This window comes from Saccopteryx bilineata, chromosome 6 (assembly GCF_036850765.1).
Source record: "Saccopteryx bilineata isolate mSacBil1 chromosome 6, mSacBil1_pri_phased_curated, whole genome shotgun sequence".
In the NCBI taxonomy this organism is placed as follows: Eukaryota; Metazoa; Chordata; class Mammalia; order Chiroptera; family Emballonuridae; genus Saccopteryx; species Saccopteryx bilineata.
Window position 1 is genome coordinate 29,454,139 of NC_089495.1, and position 18,074 is coordinate 29,472,212.

Genomic DNA, 18,074 nt, shown 5'->3' on the forward strand with positions numbered 1-18,074 from the left:
CTGAGTGGGTGGGCAGAGTGGGTCCAGGCAGTTGGCTTGAGGCCTCTTTCCTCCTCCCCTAAACACAAACGAATAAATAAACAGAACTCTGGATGGGCAGAAAGGCTGGGGGGGGGGGCAGTTTCCTGGTCGGGCTTCTGACAGGCTTAGGGAGGCTGGGGCACTCAGGCCCTCTGAGTTGGGGCCCTCTCTGGGCTGGGAGTGTCCCCTTCCAGTGAAGTCCTCAGCTCACAGAGAAAGTGTTGGAGACCCCAAAGAAGGGCAGCTCCTCCCATCTGCCCCCATACCTACTGGGCTTCCTGCTCTACCTGCCAGAGCCCTGACCCAATCCCGGCCATTCTCCGCACCACTGTCCTCACGACACTGGCTGATGGCGTGAGCTAGACAGAGCTGTGGCAGGCTGGAAGGGGGCATTATGGACTGGACCCTGTGGATCCGAGGTGTAAAGGATCATTGCAACTTTACTACCTACTCAGCCCACCTACCTACAGTGCCCTAAGTCAGACCCAGGCTGTTGAGGGACCCAGGGCAGGCGAAATGTCTGATCTGGGGCTCGGGGGGTTGACCAATCTGCCTGAACCATTTGCTGGCTCTTATAGTCTCCTGGAGTTGATGGTGGGTCTGCTGGTTTGCACAACTCGAGGCGGTGCCATTTATAGCAAATGCAACACGGCTGTGGTGGTGAAAGTAGCAGCCCACTCCGTCCACACTTTCCAGCTTGTACCGGCACATTCTCCTATCTGTTTTCTCCCTCTTCCTTCAGGCTCTTGAGCAACAACAAGATCACTGGGCTCCGGAATGGATCCTTCTTGGGACTGCCCCTGCTGGAGAAGTTGTAAGTGCTGGGGCGAGGTGGAGCCGACTTGCAGGATGCTGGTCATGAGCACTGGTTGCTGAGGGACCCCACAACCCAGAGCCTGCCGGCCAAGAGTCAGACCCACTGGGACCCAGCCCAGGATCTGACCACCAAGTAGAAGGCAAAGAGGGGTTGGTCTGCGAGAGAGACCAGCTTCTTCCCCAGTGACAGCAGAGAGGAGGAGAGAAACCTCGCTAGGCAGGGATGGGGCTAAGGGAAGCTCATTAATGCTTTTTAATGAGCAATTAGCTATGAGGACTGAGCCACATATTTGGCTCGAGGCCTCTGCCTCCTCCCAGCTGGGGGCCCAACATAAAGAAAGGGCTGAGAGAGGGTTTAGTGTGACTGAGACCTCTTTCCTCCTTCCCTAAAAACAAATCAACAAAGCCCCCAGGGGCCAGAGCCCTGGGCCGAGGATGGAGACAGTGATCATACCCTGACCTGCCTCCAACCCACACCCTCCGGCCTGGGTTAGAGCCGCGGCGGCGGCCGCTGTCAGCCTGCCCTGCAGACCCAGACCGGCTGGCCCTGGACTCTGGAGGGCCCTGCTGGCCCAAAAGAAACTTATGCTCAGAGCTGGGGACTTGATTCAGTCACGGGCAAGTCACTTAACCTGCCAAATGAGGGGGTGGATCAGCCCCTCTGTCAGTTCCCTGTTGAGCTGGCACGCTCCCGGACCCACAGGCTGTGCAAGAGTTTGGGGTCCTGTCTCCTCCACAGAAGACTGAGCCTCCTGTCCTTCCTGGAGACTGAATGCTTCCACCTCCCCTTCCTCCAAACCCCTTTCCCGTTTCTGCTCCCACCCTGCTGGGCATTCCCAGGTCCTCCCACAGGGCCCCTGCCCCCTCTAGTACCATTTTGCCTAAAAGGCTTGAATGGGTTCGATGGAGGATACAAAAGAATAAGGTCGAAGCTGCGCTGAAGGAGCCGGAGAGAGTACAGTGTAGTGGAGATCACAGCGGCATGTATATGAGAATGAAGTAGGATGGAGTTTACATCAAGTCCGGCATATATGTGAGAATGAAGTAGGATGGGGTTTACATCGAGTCCGGCATGTATATGAGAATGAAGTAGGATGGGGTTTACATCGAGTCCGGCATGTATATGAGAATGAAGTAGGATGGGGTTTACATCGAGTCCGGCATATATATGAGAATGAAGTAGGATGGGGTTTACATCGAGTCCGGCATGTATATGAGAATGAAGTAGGATGGGGTTTACATCGAGTCCGGCATGTATGTGAGAATGAAGTAGGATGGAGTTTACATCGAGTCCGGCATATATATGAGAATGAAGTAGGATGAGGTTTACATCGAGTCCGGCATATATGTGAGAATGAAGTAGGATGGGGTTTACATCGAGTCCGGCATGTATATGAGAATGAAGTAGGATGGGGTTTACATCGAGTCCGGCATGTATATGAGAATGAAGTAGGATGGGGTTTACATCGAGTCCGGCATGTATATGAGAATGAAGTAGGATGGGGTTTACATCGAGTCCGGCATGTATATGAGAATGAAGTAGGATGGAGTTTACATCGAGTCCGGCATGTATATGAGAATGAAGTAGGATGGGGTTTACATCGAGTCCGGCATATATGTGAGAATGAAGTAGGATGGGGTTTACATCGAGTCCGGCATATACGTGAGAATGAAGTAGGATGGGGTTTACATCGAGTCCGGCATATATATGAGAATGAAGTAGGATGGGGTTTACATCGAGTCCGGCATGTATGTGAGAATGAAGTAGGATGGGGTTTACATCGAGTCCGGCATGTATGTGAGAATGAAGTAGGATGGGGTTTACATCGAGTCCGGCATATATATGAGAATGAAGTAGGATGGGGTTTACATCGAGTCCGGCATATATATGAGAATGAAGTAGGATGGGGTTTACATCGAGTCCGGCATGTATATGAGAATGAAGTAGGATGGGGTTTACATCGAGTCCGGCATGTATATGAGAATGAAGTAGGATGGAGTTTACATCGAGTCCGGCATGTATATGAGAATGAAGTAGGATGGGGTTTACATCGAGTCCGGCATATATATGAGAATGAAGTAGGATGGGGTTTACATCGAGTCCGGCATGTATATGAGAATGAAGTAGGATGGGGTTTACATCGAGTCTGAAGGAAGGACAGTGAGGCTGGAAAGTGCAAGGGGAACAGAGATGCAGTATGTACGTGACGAGGAGTTTAGAGCTTTAACCGTGACAACAACCTTATGAGGTTGTCTCCTGTACACCCCCCTCACAGGGAAGGGAAAACCTCTCCTCCCACCCCCACCGCACCCACCCCACCCCACGGGGCACGGAAGGCGTGATGGCCTGGCTCGGTTAGTGTGGGTGGGCCTACTGGGGTCACGGGGTATGGGATGTTGGCCTTGGTGTATGCACACAGCTCTGTGGCCAGGTCCTTCTGCTCATGGGCTCTGCAGCTCACAGGGTGGTCCAGGCAAGGAGAAAGCACCGCCCCCAGGGTGCTGTTTAACACCTCCTTGCACACCGACAAACAGGGCTGGTTTCACCCTCCCGGACCCGGAGCCAGAGCCGCAGACGGGGCCGTTAGCATTCGGGAGCTCCGATTCCTATGCCCAGGCCAGGCTTCATTTTAGAGGGCTGAGTGGCAGGAAACCAGACTCCTTCCAGGATCTTTTGGAGGAAGACAAACCGCAGCTGCTTCCCCGGCCCTTTGCTTTACCCCACAAGAGCCAGTCACCACCCAGAAACGTTCTCTCTTCTCCTTGGCACAGAAAGCGCCGCTCTGAGCCTTCGTGGCCTCACTGGCTTCTCCCCCTCTTTGCCTCTCGCCTCCTCAGTCAGAGGCCCACTGGGGGTGCCACCTTCTCATCCTTCAGTCTCATGAGGGTAGATCTTCTGATGGAGGGGAAAAGGTGGCCTTTTTCTTCCCACCCATGCCGACATACTGAACTGGACGCCTCTCCCCAGGCTGTGACTCTGCTCACCACACCACAGGTGCATGCAGAGACACAGTCAGAGAACAGTGGGAGGACAACGTGAGAGAGCAAGGACTGCGTCCTGAGTCCTGGGAGGCGGAAGGGTGCTGAGCGTAGAAGGAGCACCTGAGTGAGAACTCAAGGCCCCGAGTCTCAGTTCACACTCTGTTAGGAAGCCTTCTAGTCATTCATTCTAGAGAAATAGATTGAGCCCCCTTTATTTATTATATTTTATTATTCGTTTATATATCACAAATCTTTATTTTTTTATTGATTGATTTTAATGAGAGACGAAGGGGGAAAGTCAGAGAGAGAAAGAAATATCGATTTGTTGTTCCACTGACTTATGCATTCATTTGCTGATTCTTGTGTGTGCCCTGATGGGATCGAACCTGCAACCTTGGTGGGTCAGGCTAACCGACTGAGCTACCCAGCCAGGGCCACAAATACCCTTCATTTATATGCCAAGCTCTGTAGGCCTTGGGAGTGAACACAATAGAAAAATGATGGGATCCAGAAAATAGCAAATAAATGTACAGTATGTCAGGAGACAACAAGTGCTACAAATAAAAACAAAGCAGGGTAAGGGGGTAGAAAGCAATGGGGGCAGGGCTGTTGTTTTATGTAGTGAGGTCAAGGAAGGCCTTGCTGACCAGATGACTAAGCTGAGACCTCAGGGGATGGAGAAGTTAGGAGGAATCTGGAAGGTGGAGAGAGCAGCAGCTGGCAAGGCCCCCCGCATCCAGAGTATGCCCGGTGGGTCTGAGGAATGGGAGGGCAATGTGACTGGGAAGTGGTCAGAGGTGAGGTCAGAGAGGTGCAGGGGTGGCTGTCAGCTTTGGAGCCTCAGTTTCCTCATCTGTAAAAAGGGGGGTGGGAACAGTGATTTGTGAGGTGCATTATAGATGTAAAATTCTGTGATCGTGTGTGTGTGTGTGTGTGTGTGTGAGATATCCACAAGTGCTGCACGTGAAGGAAAAGATCAAAGTGAATATGACCAGTCATTCCAAGGAGGTGACAAAGGGCAGAGGGAGGCACTGTGTTCAGCAGGTGCCCCTGCTTCCTAGGGACGGAAAGGCAGCACAAGGGCTGGAGAACCCAGGGTCTCCAGCCTGGTTTGTCATTACTGAACCAGTCAGGATTCTCCAGAGAAATAGAATCAATTGGAGGGGTGTGTGTGTGTGTGTGTGTGTGTGTGTGTCTTTATATAACATATAAAAATTATTTTACTTCTTTATAAAGAAATTTAAGAAAATGGCTCATGTGCTATGGGGGCTGGCAAATCCAAAATCTGTAGGCAGACCTGCAGACTGGACAGTCAGGCAGGGGTTGATGCTGCAGTCTTGAAACAGAGCTCCTTCTCCGGGAAACCTTAGCTCTTGTTAGTGAGGCCTTCAACTGATTGGATGAGGCCCTCCCATAATATCAAAGGTAATGTCCTTTATTTAAAGTCAACTGATTATAGATGTTAACCGCATCTACAAAATGACCACGCACCACCTAGATGAGTGTTTTATTGTTACTGGCACTATATATGGCATGGCCTAGGGGACACACAAAACGATTCTTGTGTGTGCCCTGATGGGATCGAACCTGCAACCTTCTCCCACAACTACTCTCCCACCATCCTGGAGGTGGGAGAGATCCTGGGCCCCTACTCCCTGGAGATGCTAATTCATCAGGTTGGAAGGGGCCTGAGAATTTTTTACAAGGTATGCAGGCAATTCTCATGCTCATCCGGGGTTGGGAACCAGTGGACCAGATGACCCCGAGACTGAGGGCCTATTCATCGCAAATGAGACGCCGTGGCCTGGCATGCAGTTGGTGCCAGGAAACACTGATCTCTCTGTCCTGTCTGGCTGAGGCGTCCAGGCTTGGGCAGCTGAGTTCATGGCAGCTTAACATCCCACAGTCCATAGCAGCAGGTCCCGTGGGAGGGTTGGAGCCTAGTCTGCTAACTGAAGTGGAGGTCTAGACTGCTCCAGAAAGTGCTGCCACTGCCGCCCTGTGCTGAGCGCCCCTCTTGCCTCTGAGAATGGGTCCAGTGTGAGCCTGCAGGGGGAAGAGCTCTGCATGGTCCCTGGTCAGAAAGCCGGATCCTGAGGCTGGGGAGGGGACAGAGGGCGGGAGGGGACAGAGGGCGAGGAGTGGGAATGAGTCTGAGCTGATCCCATGCTCCGGAGAGGCTAGGGGTGAGGGTGGGGATGTAGAGGACCCGCCCTTATCAGCCAGGCAGGATGGACAGGAAAACCTGAAACAGGGTCCAGCAGAGGCAGCTCATGGCCAGCCCCCAAAGTGTACAGAGGGCAAAGCCACGGTGAGGCCCCCCTCTCTGCACCCACCGCCCAGCAGCACGGACAGGCCTGTTCGTTGCCCAGTCTGCGGGCAGGCTGTGAAGGGCACAGTCCTTGACCCTGCATTAAAAGGGGGGGCCTGGGGCTGAACCCTACCGCTGCCATTTACCTTTTGGGTGCCTGGCCAAGCCTCGGGTTTCTCACCTGGAAAATGGGGCAATGGACGACCCCCTGACAGGTTGTCATGGGAATGGATGAGTCTCTAGGGAGAGAGGCCCGGACAGCGTGGGCTTGTGGTCAGTAAATGTCAGTTCCCTTCTCCTTGGAAGAGTTCCAAGTGGCAAGATGTTCTACGCCCCCTCACTGCGTAGGATGTGTCCGGAGTCCTCCAGCCTGGAGCAGGCAGTGCTGTAGCTGAAATGAAGGGGCTGAAGGTCCTGGAGGCTGGCCCATTCCTCTGGGGCCTCGAATCTCCGCCCGGATCCCCCACCACGCGCATTCCCAGAAGGCTTCCCAGGGCCCCGAGGGAGCCCCAGTGCCAGTGAGAAACCCCCACCCAGGACCAAGTGGGCCACAGGGCACACAGCCCCCCGCAGAGGCCACGGGAGCGAGCCCGGCCTGCGAGTGAGCGAGCGAGTGGATGCGTGTGGACCCCGCCCCCAGAGGCTGCGCGCCGGGAGGAAAGGGCCCGGGGCGGGGAGCGGCTCAGCCCCAGGATGATTTGTCATTGCCTAATGAGATTAATAAGCCCGGGGGGCTGGTATGCAGGGGGATGGGGCACTCATTAGAAGCAGATGGTCATGGGAATGGTGGCAAGTGGGGTCTGGGGGTGGAGTGCCGCTCCCCCGCCAGGTGGTTTCTATTAATCTGTAGGCGGGGCCAAGGGGGCTCGGTCCCTCCTCCCCTTCCCTTCCCCCCGACACTGGGGAGGAATGCGGCGGGGAGGCTGCCCTCGGCTCCGGCGCCGCAGAAGGCCGGGAGGGGAGGCTGATGGGTTTGGGGACAGCCGACTTGGCTTGCTGTTATAGCTCCAATGCCTGGCACAGGGTATGTGCTCAATAAATACCTGTAGAATGATATCAGAGATGAGAGGGGGCCCGGGCCTTGGGGGTGGGAGGGAAGTTAGGACCATCTTGGATTTCCTCTTGGCTACCAGAAGCTCGCCCTATCCACCCCCAGACAGCCTCTGTACCTGCAGGGGTGCTCTGGGCCCCTTCTCAGCCAGCCCCTGCTTTCTAATGAACCCTGGAAGTCCTGGAGGGCCCAGGGAACGCTGCTCTGCGGCTTTCAAACCAATCATTTGGTTTTCAAGCTCACAAGCAGGGAGGTCTGCAGGAGCTGGAGGGAGCCAACTTTGTGCTGCCCCACCCTGTCCAGACGTGGTACACACACAGAGACATACACATGCATACTCTTACACAGACTCACACTCATTTCTCTAACAGCTTTAGTCAGATATAATTTACATACCATAAAGACCTCCCACTTAAAGTGTACAATCCAATGGTTTCCAGTATAGTTACACAGTTGTGCAACCATCATCATAATCTAATTTTAGAACATTTTCATCATCCTCAAACCTTGAATCATTAGCAGTCATTCCCCAGTCCTCCACCCCCTACTTCCCAGCCCTAAGCAACCGCTTAATCTACTTTCTGTCTCTATAGATTTGCCTATTCTGGGGAGTTCATGTAAATGGGATTATGTGGCCTTTTGTAACTGGATTCTTTCACTTAGCATAATGTTTTCAAGGTTCATTCATATGATAGCATGTATCAGCACTTCATTTCTCTTTAGGGCCGAATAATATTGTTTGTATGACTATAGCACATTTTGTTTATTCATTTATCAGTTAATGGACATTTGGGGGTTTTCTGCTTTTTGGTTACTGTGAAAAATGCTACAAGAATATCCCTGTACAGCTTTTTGTGTAGATGTATGTTCGCCTCTCGGGGATATCTACCTGGGGGTGGAACTGCTGGGTCATGTGGTAACTCTGCCATACTGTTTTCCAAAGTGGCCGCACCATTTTACACTCCTATCACTAATGTACAAGGGCAGCCATGGCCAGGAACTCAGTTGGTTAGAACATCATCCCGATACACCAAGGTTGTGGGTTCAATTCCTGGTCAGGGCACATAAGGAGCAACCAATGAATGCATAGATGAGAGGAACAACAAGAAATCAATGTTTCTCTCTCTGTCTCTCCCTCTCTGTCCCCCTTCCTCTCTTTCTAAAAGAAGCAAAAATAATGTGCAAGGGCTTCAACCTCTCCACATCTTCATCACCACTTGCTATCGTCTGTCTTTTTTATTGGACAGGAAGTAGTATCATTGTGGTTTTTATTTGCATTTCCCTAATGACTAATGCTGTTGAGCATCTTTTCATATATTAATCAGTCATCTGTATATCCTCTTTGAAGAGATGTCTATTCAAATCCTTTGCCCCCTTTTCAGCTGGGTTGTCTCTTTATTACTGAGCTGTAAAAGTTCTTTATAAATTCTGAATAGAAGTCCCTTATCAGGCATATGATATATGGTAATAATCTCTCATCCTAAGGGTCATCCTTCACTTTCATAATGGTGTCCTATAAAGAACAAACGTTTTAATTTTTTATTAAGTCCCACTCATCATTCTGCTGTTCTGTTGCTCACACACACACTCTTCCTTACACAGCTTCCTGGGCTTCTCTTTGCCCATGAAAGGTAGAGGGATGATTTGCTCCCAGAAATCTCCACCCTACTCCTTTGACGGCTGACATGGTGTGGGGGGGCATCCTTCTCCATATTGACATACATACCGTGAGAGAGGGGGGTGTGCTGAGTCAAGGGAGCCTGGTCTGAGTCAGGCAAGGGCTATGGGGAAGGGGAGGCTCCATCCATAGGCTGCACCTTCTCCAGGTTCCAAGACCACAGCTCTGTGGAAGCAGAGAGGGGCGGAAGATCCCACATCACAGAAACATCTGTGCGTTCTAATGACCTCATCCAAGAAATGAAGAGATCAGATTAGACAGCCTAAAGTGTGTGTGTGATGGTGGTGGTGGTGGGGTCATAACTTGAGTCCCACCAGCCCGGGAAATCATGTGCCCAATGTTAGGTGTATGCATTTTTCTGGGGTGGGAGTCCATAGCCATCATCAGAGTTTCAAAAGGATGTGCTAAGCAAGAGGTCCGAAAAAAATAACCAAGTCATATCATATCATATCATATCATATCATATCATATCATACCATACCATATCATATCATATCATACCATACCGTATCGTATCATATCATATCGTATCGTATCGTATCGTATCGTATCATATCATATCATATCATACCCTACCCTCCTGCTGCCAAGGAGAGCACTCCAGAGCTGCTCAGGGACCAGGGACCTGGAATCAACGGCTGGGGGTGGGCCTAACCCCATGGGGCTGTCAGACCTCAGCCCAGTGAGCACCCTGGCCTGCGCCCTTCAGGAGGGGACCCAGGACCGGCTGGCCTAAATAAGCAGGCCAGCTCCCCAAATCACTTGAGGGGCTGCCTTGGTCCACCCAGTAAGCCCCTGGACCTCACCTCTGTGGGTGTGAGGCAAGGGGGAAGGAGCGCCCGCCCCTGGGGGCAGCTCCCCTGTCAGTAGGGCCTGGCACGGCAGGGCTGCAGGGAACCCGGGGCAGGCCCCAGCCTTGCTCCCATCTGCAGAGCATCAGTGGGGCAGGCGGGGTGGGGGCTCTCGAGGAGGGCCGGGAGGAAATGAGAATAAACACAAGTGAGCTACAGGGAAGGGGCGGGGGGCTGCAGCCTCGGCCCCTTGGCAGCCCATGAAGGGAAGTGACACAATGAGGAATGTGTTTCCCTCTGCCCCTCCCCCGCATAGGGGTGGGATACAGAGCCCTGAGAATGGCCAGACCCCAACAAGGGCCAGGGGCCACGTGCTGGAGCAGCAGCAGACCGGGGGCTGTGAGGTCGGGTGTCTGGGCAGCAGAAGGGGGGTGACAGGCAGGGAGGGCGCCCCTGGGAGGGCAGGGCGTTTATCCAGTCCTCCCCACTCTCCATTCTGCAGGAGTGCTCTAGGGGCTGCACAATCGCACGTTCCCTGTGTGTGCCCTGCGATGGGGCATCTCCCAGCGGGCCTGGGTGAGGAAGCCATCCCTCTAGGAAGCTGCTGGCTTTCCCTTTCTTCCCAAGGGGCTCAGGGTGGTGGAGGCCGGCCCATTCCTGGGGCTGAGGGAGCTGAGGTATGAGGACCCCTGGCAGTTGGCCGGGCTGAGCAGGGAGTTTCATTGCTGTCTCTCACTCGCTCTCTGTGTGTTTGTATGTTTGTGTCTGTCTGTCTGTCTGTCTGTCTTTCTCTCTCTCTCTCTCAGTATTTACGTTCCCAATTGGGAATGTCAGTGCGAAAACAGGCCCCCTGGTGGGACGGCACCTCCCCATCCTGGACACCCATTTCCTCTCCACCCTGCAGGGAGCTGGCTGAGTTAACCCCCTCCTGCCCGTAGTCCAGAGATGTCCTGAGGCTTTGGCTGGGAGAGTCAGAGCCCCTGCCTCAGTCAGGGCTGGAGCATGGCAGGGGCTCCACCGCCTTCCATCCTGTCTGTGACCTGCTGGAGCTCTGTCCTGAGTGATACTTCCCTTGCCACCTTCTCTCAGCACTGTGGGCTCCTAGGAGAGCCTCGGGAGAGGCAGGCGCAGGGCTGAGCCATTCTCCACTCTGCGGGTCAGGCCGGGTGGGCTCCTAGGAGAGCCTCGGGAGAGGCAGGCGCAGGGCTGAGCCATTCTCCACTCTGCGGGTCAGGCCGGGTGGGCTCCTAGGAGAGCCTCGGGAGAGGCAGGCGCGGGGCTGAGCCATTCTCTGCTCTGCGGGTCGGGCCGGGTGGGCTCCTAGGAGAGCCTCGGGAGAGGCAGGCGCTGGGCTGAGCCATTCTCCACTCTGCAGGTCGGGCCGGGTGATTTACAGCCCTACCCTGAGCCCGGGACTCTGATACTAGGTCAGCACCCATGAGGTCATCAACCCACTGCCTGACCTATTTCCTCACTTGTCAAATGGCAAGATTCACAGAATAGCCATAAAAATACCTCCCTACAGCCAGGCTGAAGATTTTATCTTTGTGAAGCAATTTTCAAAAGACTGTAACACCCATTTTAAAATGATTCTCACAACCACCCCGGGAGGTACTCAGGGCAGCTCAGAGGAGGAACCAAGGCCTCCTGACTCCCCGCCCAGGGCTTGTACCACTTCTTGTTCCCATGTCGCTTCCCGCTTCCTCACCTGAGGCCCTTTCACCGCCCCCTCCTGGCATCTGCATGCTTGCTGTCTTCCTGACCCCTGATGTCAGGCAGGGCGGCTGAGAACACCTGTCTGAGGGGCTGAAGGACCCCTGGAAGTGGGTCCTTCATCCAACTTCCCAGCCAGCGCTAAGGAGAGCCAGAATTTAGAAGGAAACTCGAGTCCCAACACTTCTGGTGACAGAAAAGCTACCTGGCCCCAGGGGAGCAGTGCTGGGCCCTGCGGGAGTGTGTGAGGGCCTCCCAATTTCCTCCTACAGGGACCTGAGGAATAATGTCATCAGCATGGTGCAGCCCGGTGCCTTCCTGGGCCTGGGGGAGCTGAAGCGCTTGTGAGTGGCATGTCCTGCCCCCCAAACCTCCCAGTGCTCCCTTAACCCTGGAGAAGGTCCCATGGATCCCTGAGCAACCACCCTTCCTACTCCCCCCACCGTCCCTTCTTTCCCACCCCTCCCCACACAGCACAGTGGCTGCCGCAGAACTTTGAGACCCCCAACCCCATAGCTTTTCCACCCCTCTCCCCACACAAGCCCCAGTCACACCTGTGTGTCCCTCACAAGCTGATGTGGGGTGGCCAGCTTGCTGAGGTTGTCTGTGTGTATCTTCTAGAGATCTTTCCAACAACCGGATTGGCTGCCTCACCTCCGAGACCTTCCAAGGCCTCTCCAGGCTCCTCAGACTGTGAGTGAGAAGAGAGGGGAGGGAAGGCTCGCGCCAAAGGAGGGCTTGGGAGGAGGAAGGCAGCCGTAGCCCCTGACAGGTCCCTGCATGCTCTCCCCTCCCCTTCTGACGCCAAGAGACCCTTAGATCCACCCCCTCTTCCCTGCCCTCTGCAGAAACATATCTGGAAACATCTTCTCCAGCCTGCAACCTGGGGTCTTCGATGAGCTGCCAGCCCTTAAGCTTGTGTGAGTATCTTTCCCTAGCTCAAGGACTCCAAGCCCAGATTTGTTCCCCTGCCCAGGAGGGAGACATCTAGGCATCGTGACCACAGTGGCTAGCCTTGCGTGTAGACAGACAGTGGCTGAAACGCCACCATATTTGCCTCCCAGGATCGCTGGTCTGGTGCACACATCCCGAAGTCTGCCCTGTCCAGCTCAGTTCCATCCTGGGGCTCCATCCCCACTCCACGAGCCCACACTCCTCTACTAGACTCCATTGTGCCTCTACCCACTCCGCAGGGACTTCGGCACCGAGTTCCTGACTTGCGACTGCCGCCTGCGCTGGCTGCCGTCCTGGGCCCGGAACCGCTCCCTGCAGCTGTCCGAGCGCACGCTCTGTGCCTACCCCAGTGCCCTCCACGCCCAGGCCCTCGGCGGCCTCCAAGAGGCGCAGCTGCGCTGCGGTGAGCAAATCTTCACCCAGCAGCACACCTGCCAGGGACCCTGCCTGCCCCTCGGGCCTGGGCTCCCTCCTGAAGGGCCTGGCCCCAAGTGTCACTGTTCGTAGTGGACGTGTTCTCCGAGTATCCTTTCCTTCAGATCCCACTGGGGGGTTGTCTTTCATTAGCTTTTCTAAACTTCCTTCGGGGCTGCTGCCTCGTTTTCATCCGGGGTGACAAGTGTGCTGTGGAAGGGAGCACTTCTACTTGGTGTAAAACCCTCCCGCCCCTCTCCTGCCCCTCTCCTTCCCGCGGCCCCTGACGGAGGATGCCCGGCCCTGCCTCTGCTTCACGCACCCACACTGGCGCGCCCACGCCCACACACGCAGGCTCCACTGCTCGTGTCTCCTTCCACAGAGGGGGCTCTGGAGCTACACACGCACCACCTCATTCCATCCCTGCGCCAAGTGGTGTTCCAAGGTGACCGCCTGCCCTTCCAGTGCTCCGCCAGCTACCTGGGCAATGACACCCGCATCCGCTGGTACCACAACCGGGCCCCCGTGGAGGGCGATGAGCAGGCGGGCATCCTCCTGGCAGAGAGCCTCATCCACGACTGCACCTTCATCACCAGGTACCGGCCCTGCTGCCCCTTCTCAGCCAGTGCAGGGGGTGGCCACAGCACCCACTCGCCTCCCCCCAAGGAGCTGTGCCCAGATATATTCCTGGGACCATGCCATCTGTGTGTGTGTGTGTGTGTGTGTGTGTGTGTGTGTTTTCATGGACGTCCAGGACTAAGTCAATGGTCTAGATAAGGCTTAGAAATTAAATGCCTGGTAGAAAAAAAATGATACCTGACATTTCTTTAGAGCTTTTCTATGGTATACTATAATGGCTTTTACCTGTGATCAGACTAATCTCTCCAATAGACTTGTAAGCGAGGTGTTATCTCCATGATAAAGATGGGGAAATTGAAACTCAGAAAAACATTATCACAAGGCCAATCAGAATTTACAGGAGTAGGTACTTGTATCCTTCCTCAATTAAAGAATTAGGAACCTGGAGTTCACCCTCCACACCCCGGTGCTGGGCGCCTGTGGGTGGTCAGGCCAGGGGCGCTTAGAAGGGGGCGTGGTCTCGAGTGCCTCAGCAAGCCGGCCCCGCCCGCCCGCCCGCCTGCAGTGAGCTGACCCTGTCTCACATCGGTGTGGGGGCCTCAGGCGAATGGGAGTGCTCCGTGTCCACGGCCCAGGGCAACGCCAGCAAGAAGGTGGAGATCGTGGTGCTGGAGACCTCCGCCTCCTACTGCCCAGCCGAGCGTGTCGCCAACAACCGAGGGGACTTCAGGTTCAGTGTGCTCTGCTGCCCCGGAGACCCAGCCACCTTCCCGACCCAGCCCCCCACCACGCCCCCAGCTCTTCTGAGACCCACGTCTGAGACCAGGGTCTCCCCACTTTTTCTTTCTCTTTCTTTTTTTTTTTTTTTTTTTGCCATTTAGCTCCAAGTCCTGCTGTTGTACTTAGAGACCTCATCTTTTTGTGTATCATCACCATCTGAACTGTATGGTGCGGACCCAGAGGTTTCCCTCTGATTCCTTACATTTAGAGTTTACAAAGCTCTCCCACACGAATATCACATTTCGTATTCCAACGGCCTTCTCAGTGAGGACGGAGTTAGGATTCTTCCCATTGTACAGCTGAGAACACGGAGGCCCAGGAAGGATAAATGACTTGAACCAGAACCTGGAGTCAAGCCCCCGTAGCACTAGCAGTACAAATACAGTTAGAAAGAAGGCAGAGCTTGGGAACACCTTGAAGTGCAGCCCCAAACCTCTCTTCAGGACCCTTCCCTCAAGGGGTCTGGCAAGGGCGGAGCCTTTGCCTTGAGGGGCCTGGGTCATCAGCAGCTCCTTCCTCTGCCCCCAGGTGGCCTCGCACTCTGGCTGGCATCACAGCCTACCAGTCCTGCCTGCAGTACCCCTTCACCTCGGTGCCCCTGAGCGGGGGCGCCCCTGGCACCCGGGCCTCCCGCCGGTGTGACCGAGCTGGCCGCTGGGAGCCAGGGGACTACTCCCACTGTCTGTACACCAACGACATCACCCGGGTGCTCTACACCTTCGTGCTGGTGAGGCCAGGACAGGGCGTGGGGCGCCCCTCAGCTCTGGTTCCAGGGAGTGGGGGTGGGCGGAGAGGCCTCACAGCTGCCCCTTTGCTCCTTGGTGTCATCCGAGCTCTTGCTCTTCACCAGCTTTCCTTTTCCAGGGGGACTGAGACCCCCAAGTCCACACCCAGGAAAGGCAGGCTACCCCAGCTTCATCCCCAGCAGAGCAAGCACAGCCTTAAGGGGGAAAACAAGGACAGCATGAGTCCTCCGTTGTCCTTGGGCCAGGGCGCCTTGAGCCCTGAGGAGCTCACTCCTTGCCCATGATTAGACCCAGCTGGTGGTGGGTGAAACCCCTCACTCCAGACACTACTCCTTGAGCATTAGCACAGAAGGGCCCCTAGGGGCAGTTCTGGGGGACAAGGAGAAAGATTGGACTATCCCCTATCTTGCCCTAACACTCCCAGATGCCCATCAATGCCTCCAACGCGCTGACCCTAGCCCACCAGCTGCGAGTTTACACGGCTGAGGCTACCAGCTTCTCAGACATGATGGACGTAGTCTATGTGGCTCAGATGATCCAGAAATTCTTGGGTTATGTCGACCAGATCAAAGAGGTGAGATTCAACCAGGCCTTCGGGGGCCTCTGGAAACCCCCCTGCTCCCCATTTGCTCAAGCCTCTCACACACCAGCCCCTGAGTCCCAAACCCCACTCCTACCTCAGTGACTCCCTGCCCCGCCCCCAGCTGGTGGAGGTGATGGTGGACATGGCCAGCAACCTGATGCTGGTGGATGAGCACCTGCTGTGGTTGGCTCAGCGCGAGGACAAGGCCTGCAGTGGCATCGTGGGTGCACTGGAGCGCATTGGAGGGGCTGCCTTGAGCCCCCACGCCCAGCACATCTCTGTGGTAATGTGGGTCAGCTGGGAGCTGGCCTCTGTCACCTTCCTCTGTCGGGAGGCTGGCCCTGGGAGGGAACTTAGAGTCACCCAGAAAGGAAGCACTTCTCTCTCAGGCAGCAAGTCCTCCAGCTGTGAGGCAGCTGTGCACCTGCCATGAACACCTAACTTGGCTAGATTCCTCCTCCTGTGGCGTCATAGCCCGAGTAGTCGGGAGCAGTACGGAGGGAGGCCGGTGACACTGGAGAAGTTACAGACGACGTTGTGGTGGGGAACCGAGTTGTAGGGGAACAGCACTAGGACGGAGTGTGGAGTAATAGAGACTTCTGTTCTCTGAGAAGAGGGTGACATTTCCCATGGTGGGTGGTGGACCAATGAACGACCATGGCAGGGCACCTTCTCCGTGCAAGATATTGGGCTGGTCCCTTCAAGGGATACAGGAGGTTAGACAGGGGCCACGCTCTGCAGCACAGTCGGGGAAGCAGAACTAGTCAGTGTTGAGAGGGGAGCAGGAGACAGGGGGGCGAGAATGGGTGGGAGGAAGGGCCTCAGAAGGAGGAAGGCACCATGGCCACGGGCTGGGGAGGCTCCATGCAGACATAAGGTTGAGCAGGCCCGGAGAAGACAGAAGTAAAGGGCAGTGGGCCGTGGACTGAGTAGATCTGCAGAGAGGGATTGTGCTATCAGGCGAGAGAAGGCCAGAACACGGCCGCCATATCCAAAGGGCCAGGTGACAAGTGCCCTGTCCCTAGAACTCAAGGAATGTGGCACTGGAGGCCTACCTCATCAAGCCGCACAGCTACGTGGGCCTGACCTGCACGGCCTTCCAGAGGAGGGAGGCAGGCGGGCCCAGAGCCCGGCCCACGGGCCTCGGCCAGAATCCCTCTCCGGAGCCGGAGCCCCTGGCCGACCAGCAGCTCCGCTTCCGCTGCACCACGGGGAGACCCAACGTCTCTCTGTCATCCTTCCACATCAAGGTGGGCACTGGGGCAGGAAGGAGGCCAAAAGGGGAGGTGGTGAGCTGCAGGTGCCTGGGGGGCTGATGAGGTGAGAAGAGGCAGGACCCAGAAGGAGGGGGGGTAGGGGAGGAGGGCCTGGAGGACACCAGAGTCCCAGGCAGTCAGTCCAGGTGTCTCTGAGGAACTCCTGTGCCCCTCCCCCCAGAACAGCGTGGCCCTGGCCTCCATCCAGCTGCCGCCCAGTCTGTTCTCATCCCTTCCGGCTGCTCTGGCTCCCCAAGTACCCCCAGACTGCACCCTGCAATTGCTGGTCTTCCGAAACGGCCGCCTCTTCCGGAGCCATGGCAACACCTCCCGCCCCGGAGCTGTGGGACAGGGCAAGAGGCGGGGCGTGGCCACCCCTGTCATCTTTGCAGGAACAAGTAAGGGGCTGAGCTCCCAGGATCGCATGGGGTCCCTCCTAAGTGTCTGTCCGGCGCCCTTCCCTCACCCACAGTGCCCCTACACCCTGGTGAAGGTGACAGAGGATGGTGACCTCTCACCATTTCCAAGGAGGATGGGGGGGGGGGGAGACGACACAAAAGAGGTGGTAGAGAAAAGGTTCAGGAAGACACTGGATTTTATATCTCAGATCTGTCAAATTTGGAAAGGGCTATGAGTCCAAACTCTTGAGCTGCCCGGACCCCCCTCCGTGGCACCTCCCTAGCCTGGTGCCGACTCTCCCTCTCAGGGGAGCCCTCCTGAACCCTCTCTCCACCTGGGCTTTCGCTCCCTCAGCATCACTGTCTACCTTCCTGTCCCTGACTCCAGCGCTACAGTCCTCTCTTTTAGGGAATGTCACCATTGCTCTTTTGGCACTTGGAGTGGGCCACCAGCTGTTGCTTTTTTGATTCATCCTGGTGTCTCCCCAGTTAGACTGAGGAGCTGGAGGCCAAGCCCACATTTAATATAAAACTATACCCACCGAGCCCAGCACACACCCAAGGGCGTCCCATGCCTGCTGGGCTACTGCTTAGTTCCACCCGGCCAGCCTCCCACGGCTTGCGCATGCCCATGTGGACTTCTCCCCCGCCCCCAGGTGGCTGTGGCGTGGGAAACCTGACAGAGCCAGTGGCCATTTCACTGCGGCACTGGGCTGAGGGCGCCGAGCCTGTGGCGGCCTGGTGGAGCCAGGAGGGGCCGGGCGGGGCGGGCGGCTGGAGCTCCGAAGGCTGCCAGCTCCGCTCCAGCCGGCCCAACGTCAGCTCCCTGCACTGTCAGCACCTGGGCAACGTGGCCGTGCTCATGGTGAGTGTAGTAGGGCTGGGGGTGAGAGGCCCAGGAACAAGAGAGGTGCTCCAGGTGGGGGTGGGGTTCTTGATCACCCAGGGCCACAGAGAAATAAAGGACAACAGCCTTGTCAGGCCTCAGAACACTCAGGACT

General features: G+C 55.7%; 1 protein-coding gene across 1 annotated transcript in view; it reads left to right on the forward strand.

Moving 5' to 3' along the window:
* Nucleotides 1-18,074, forward strand: part of ADGRA2 (adhesion G protein-coupled receptor A2) — a 37,918-nt gene that overhangs the window by 14,441 nt on the left and 5,403 nt on the right. Inside the window, exons 2-14 of the mRNA XM_066234061.1 lie at nt 764-835; nt 11,636-11,707; nt 11,985-12,056; nt 12,212-12,283; nt 12,557-12,720; nt 13,114-13,327; nt 13,876-14,040; nt 14,619-14,817; nt 15,261-15,410; nt 15,541-15,702; nt 16,445-16,669; nt 16,857-17,073; nt 17,730-17,938. Of these exons, the coding sequence (XP_066090158.1) occupies nt 764-835; nt 11,636-11,707; nt 11,985-12,056; nt 12,212-12,283; nt 12,557-12,720; nt 13,114-13,327; nt 13,876-14,040; nt 14,619-14,817; nt 15,261-15,410; nt 15,541-15,702; nt 16,445-16,669; nt 16,857-17,073; nt 17,730-17,938 (1,993 nt within the window). The remainder of the gene's footprint in view (nt 1-763; nt 836-11,635; nt 11,708-11,984; nt 12,057-12,211; nt 12,284-12,556; nt 12,721-13,113; nt 13,328-13,875; nt 14,041-14,618; nt 14,818-15,260; nt 15,411-15,540; nt 15,703-16,444; nt 16,670-16,856; nt 17,074-17,729; nt 17,939-18,074) is intronic.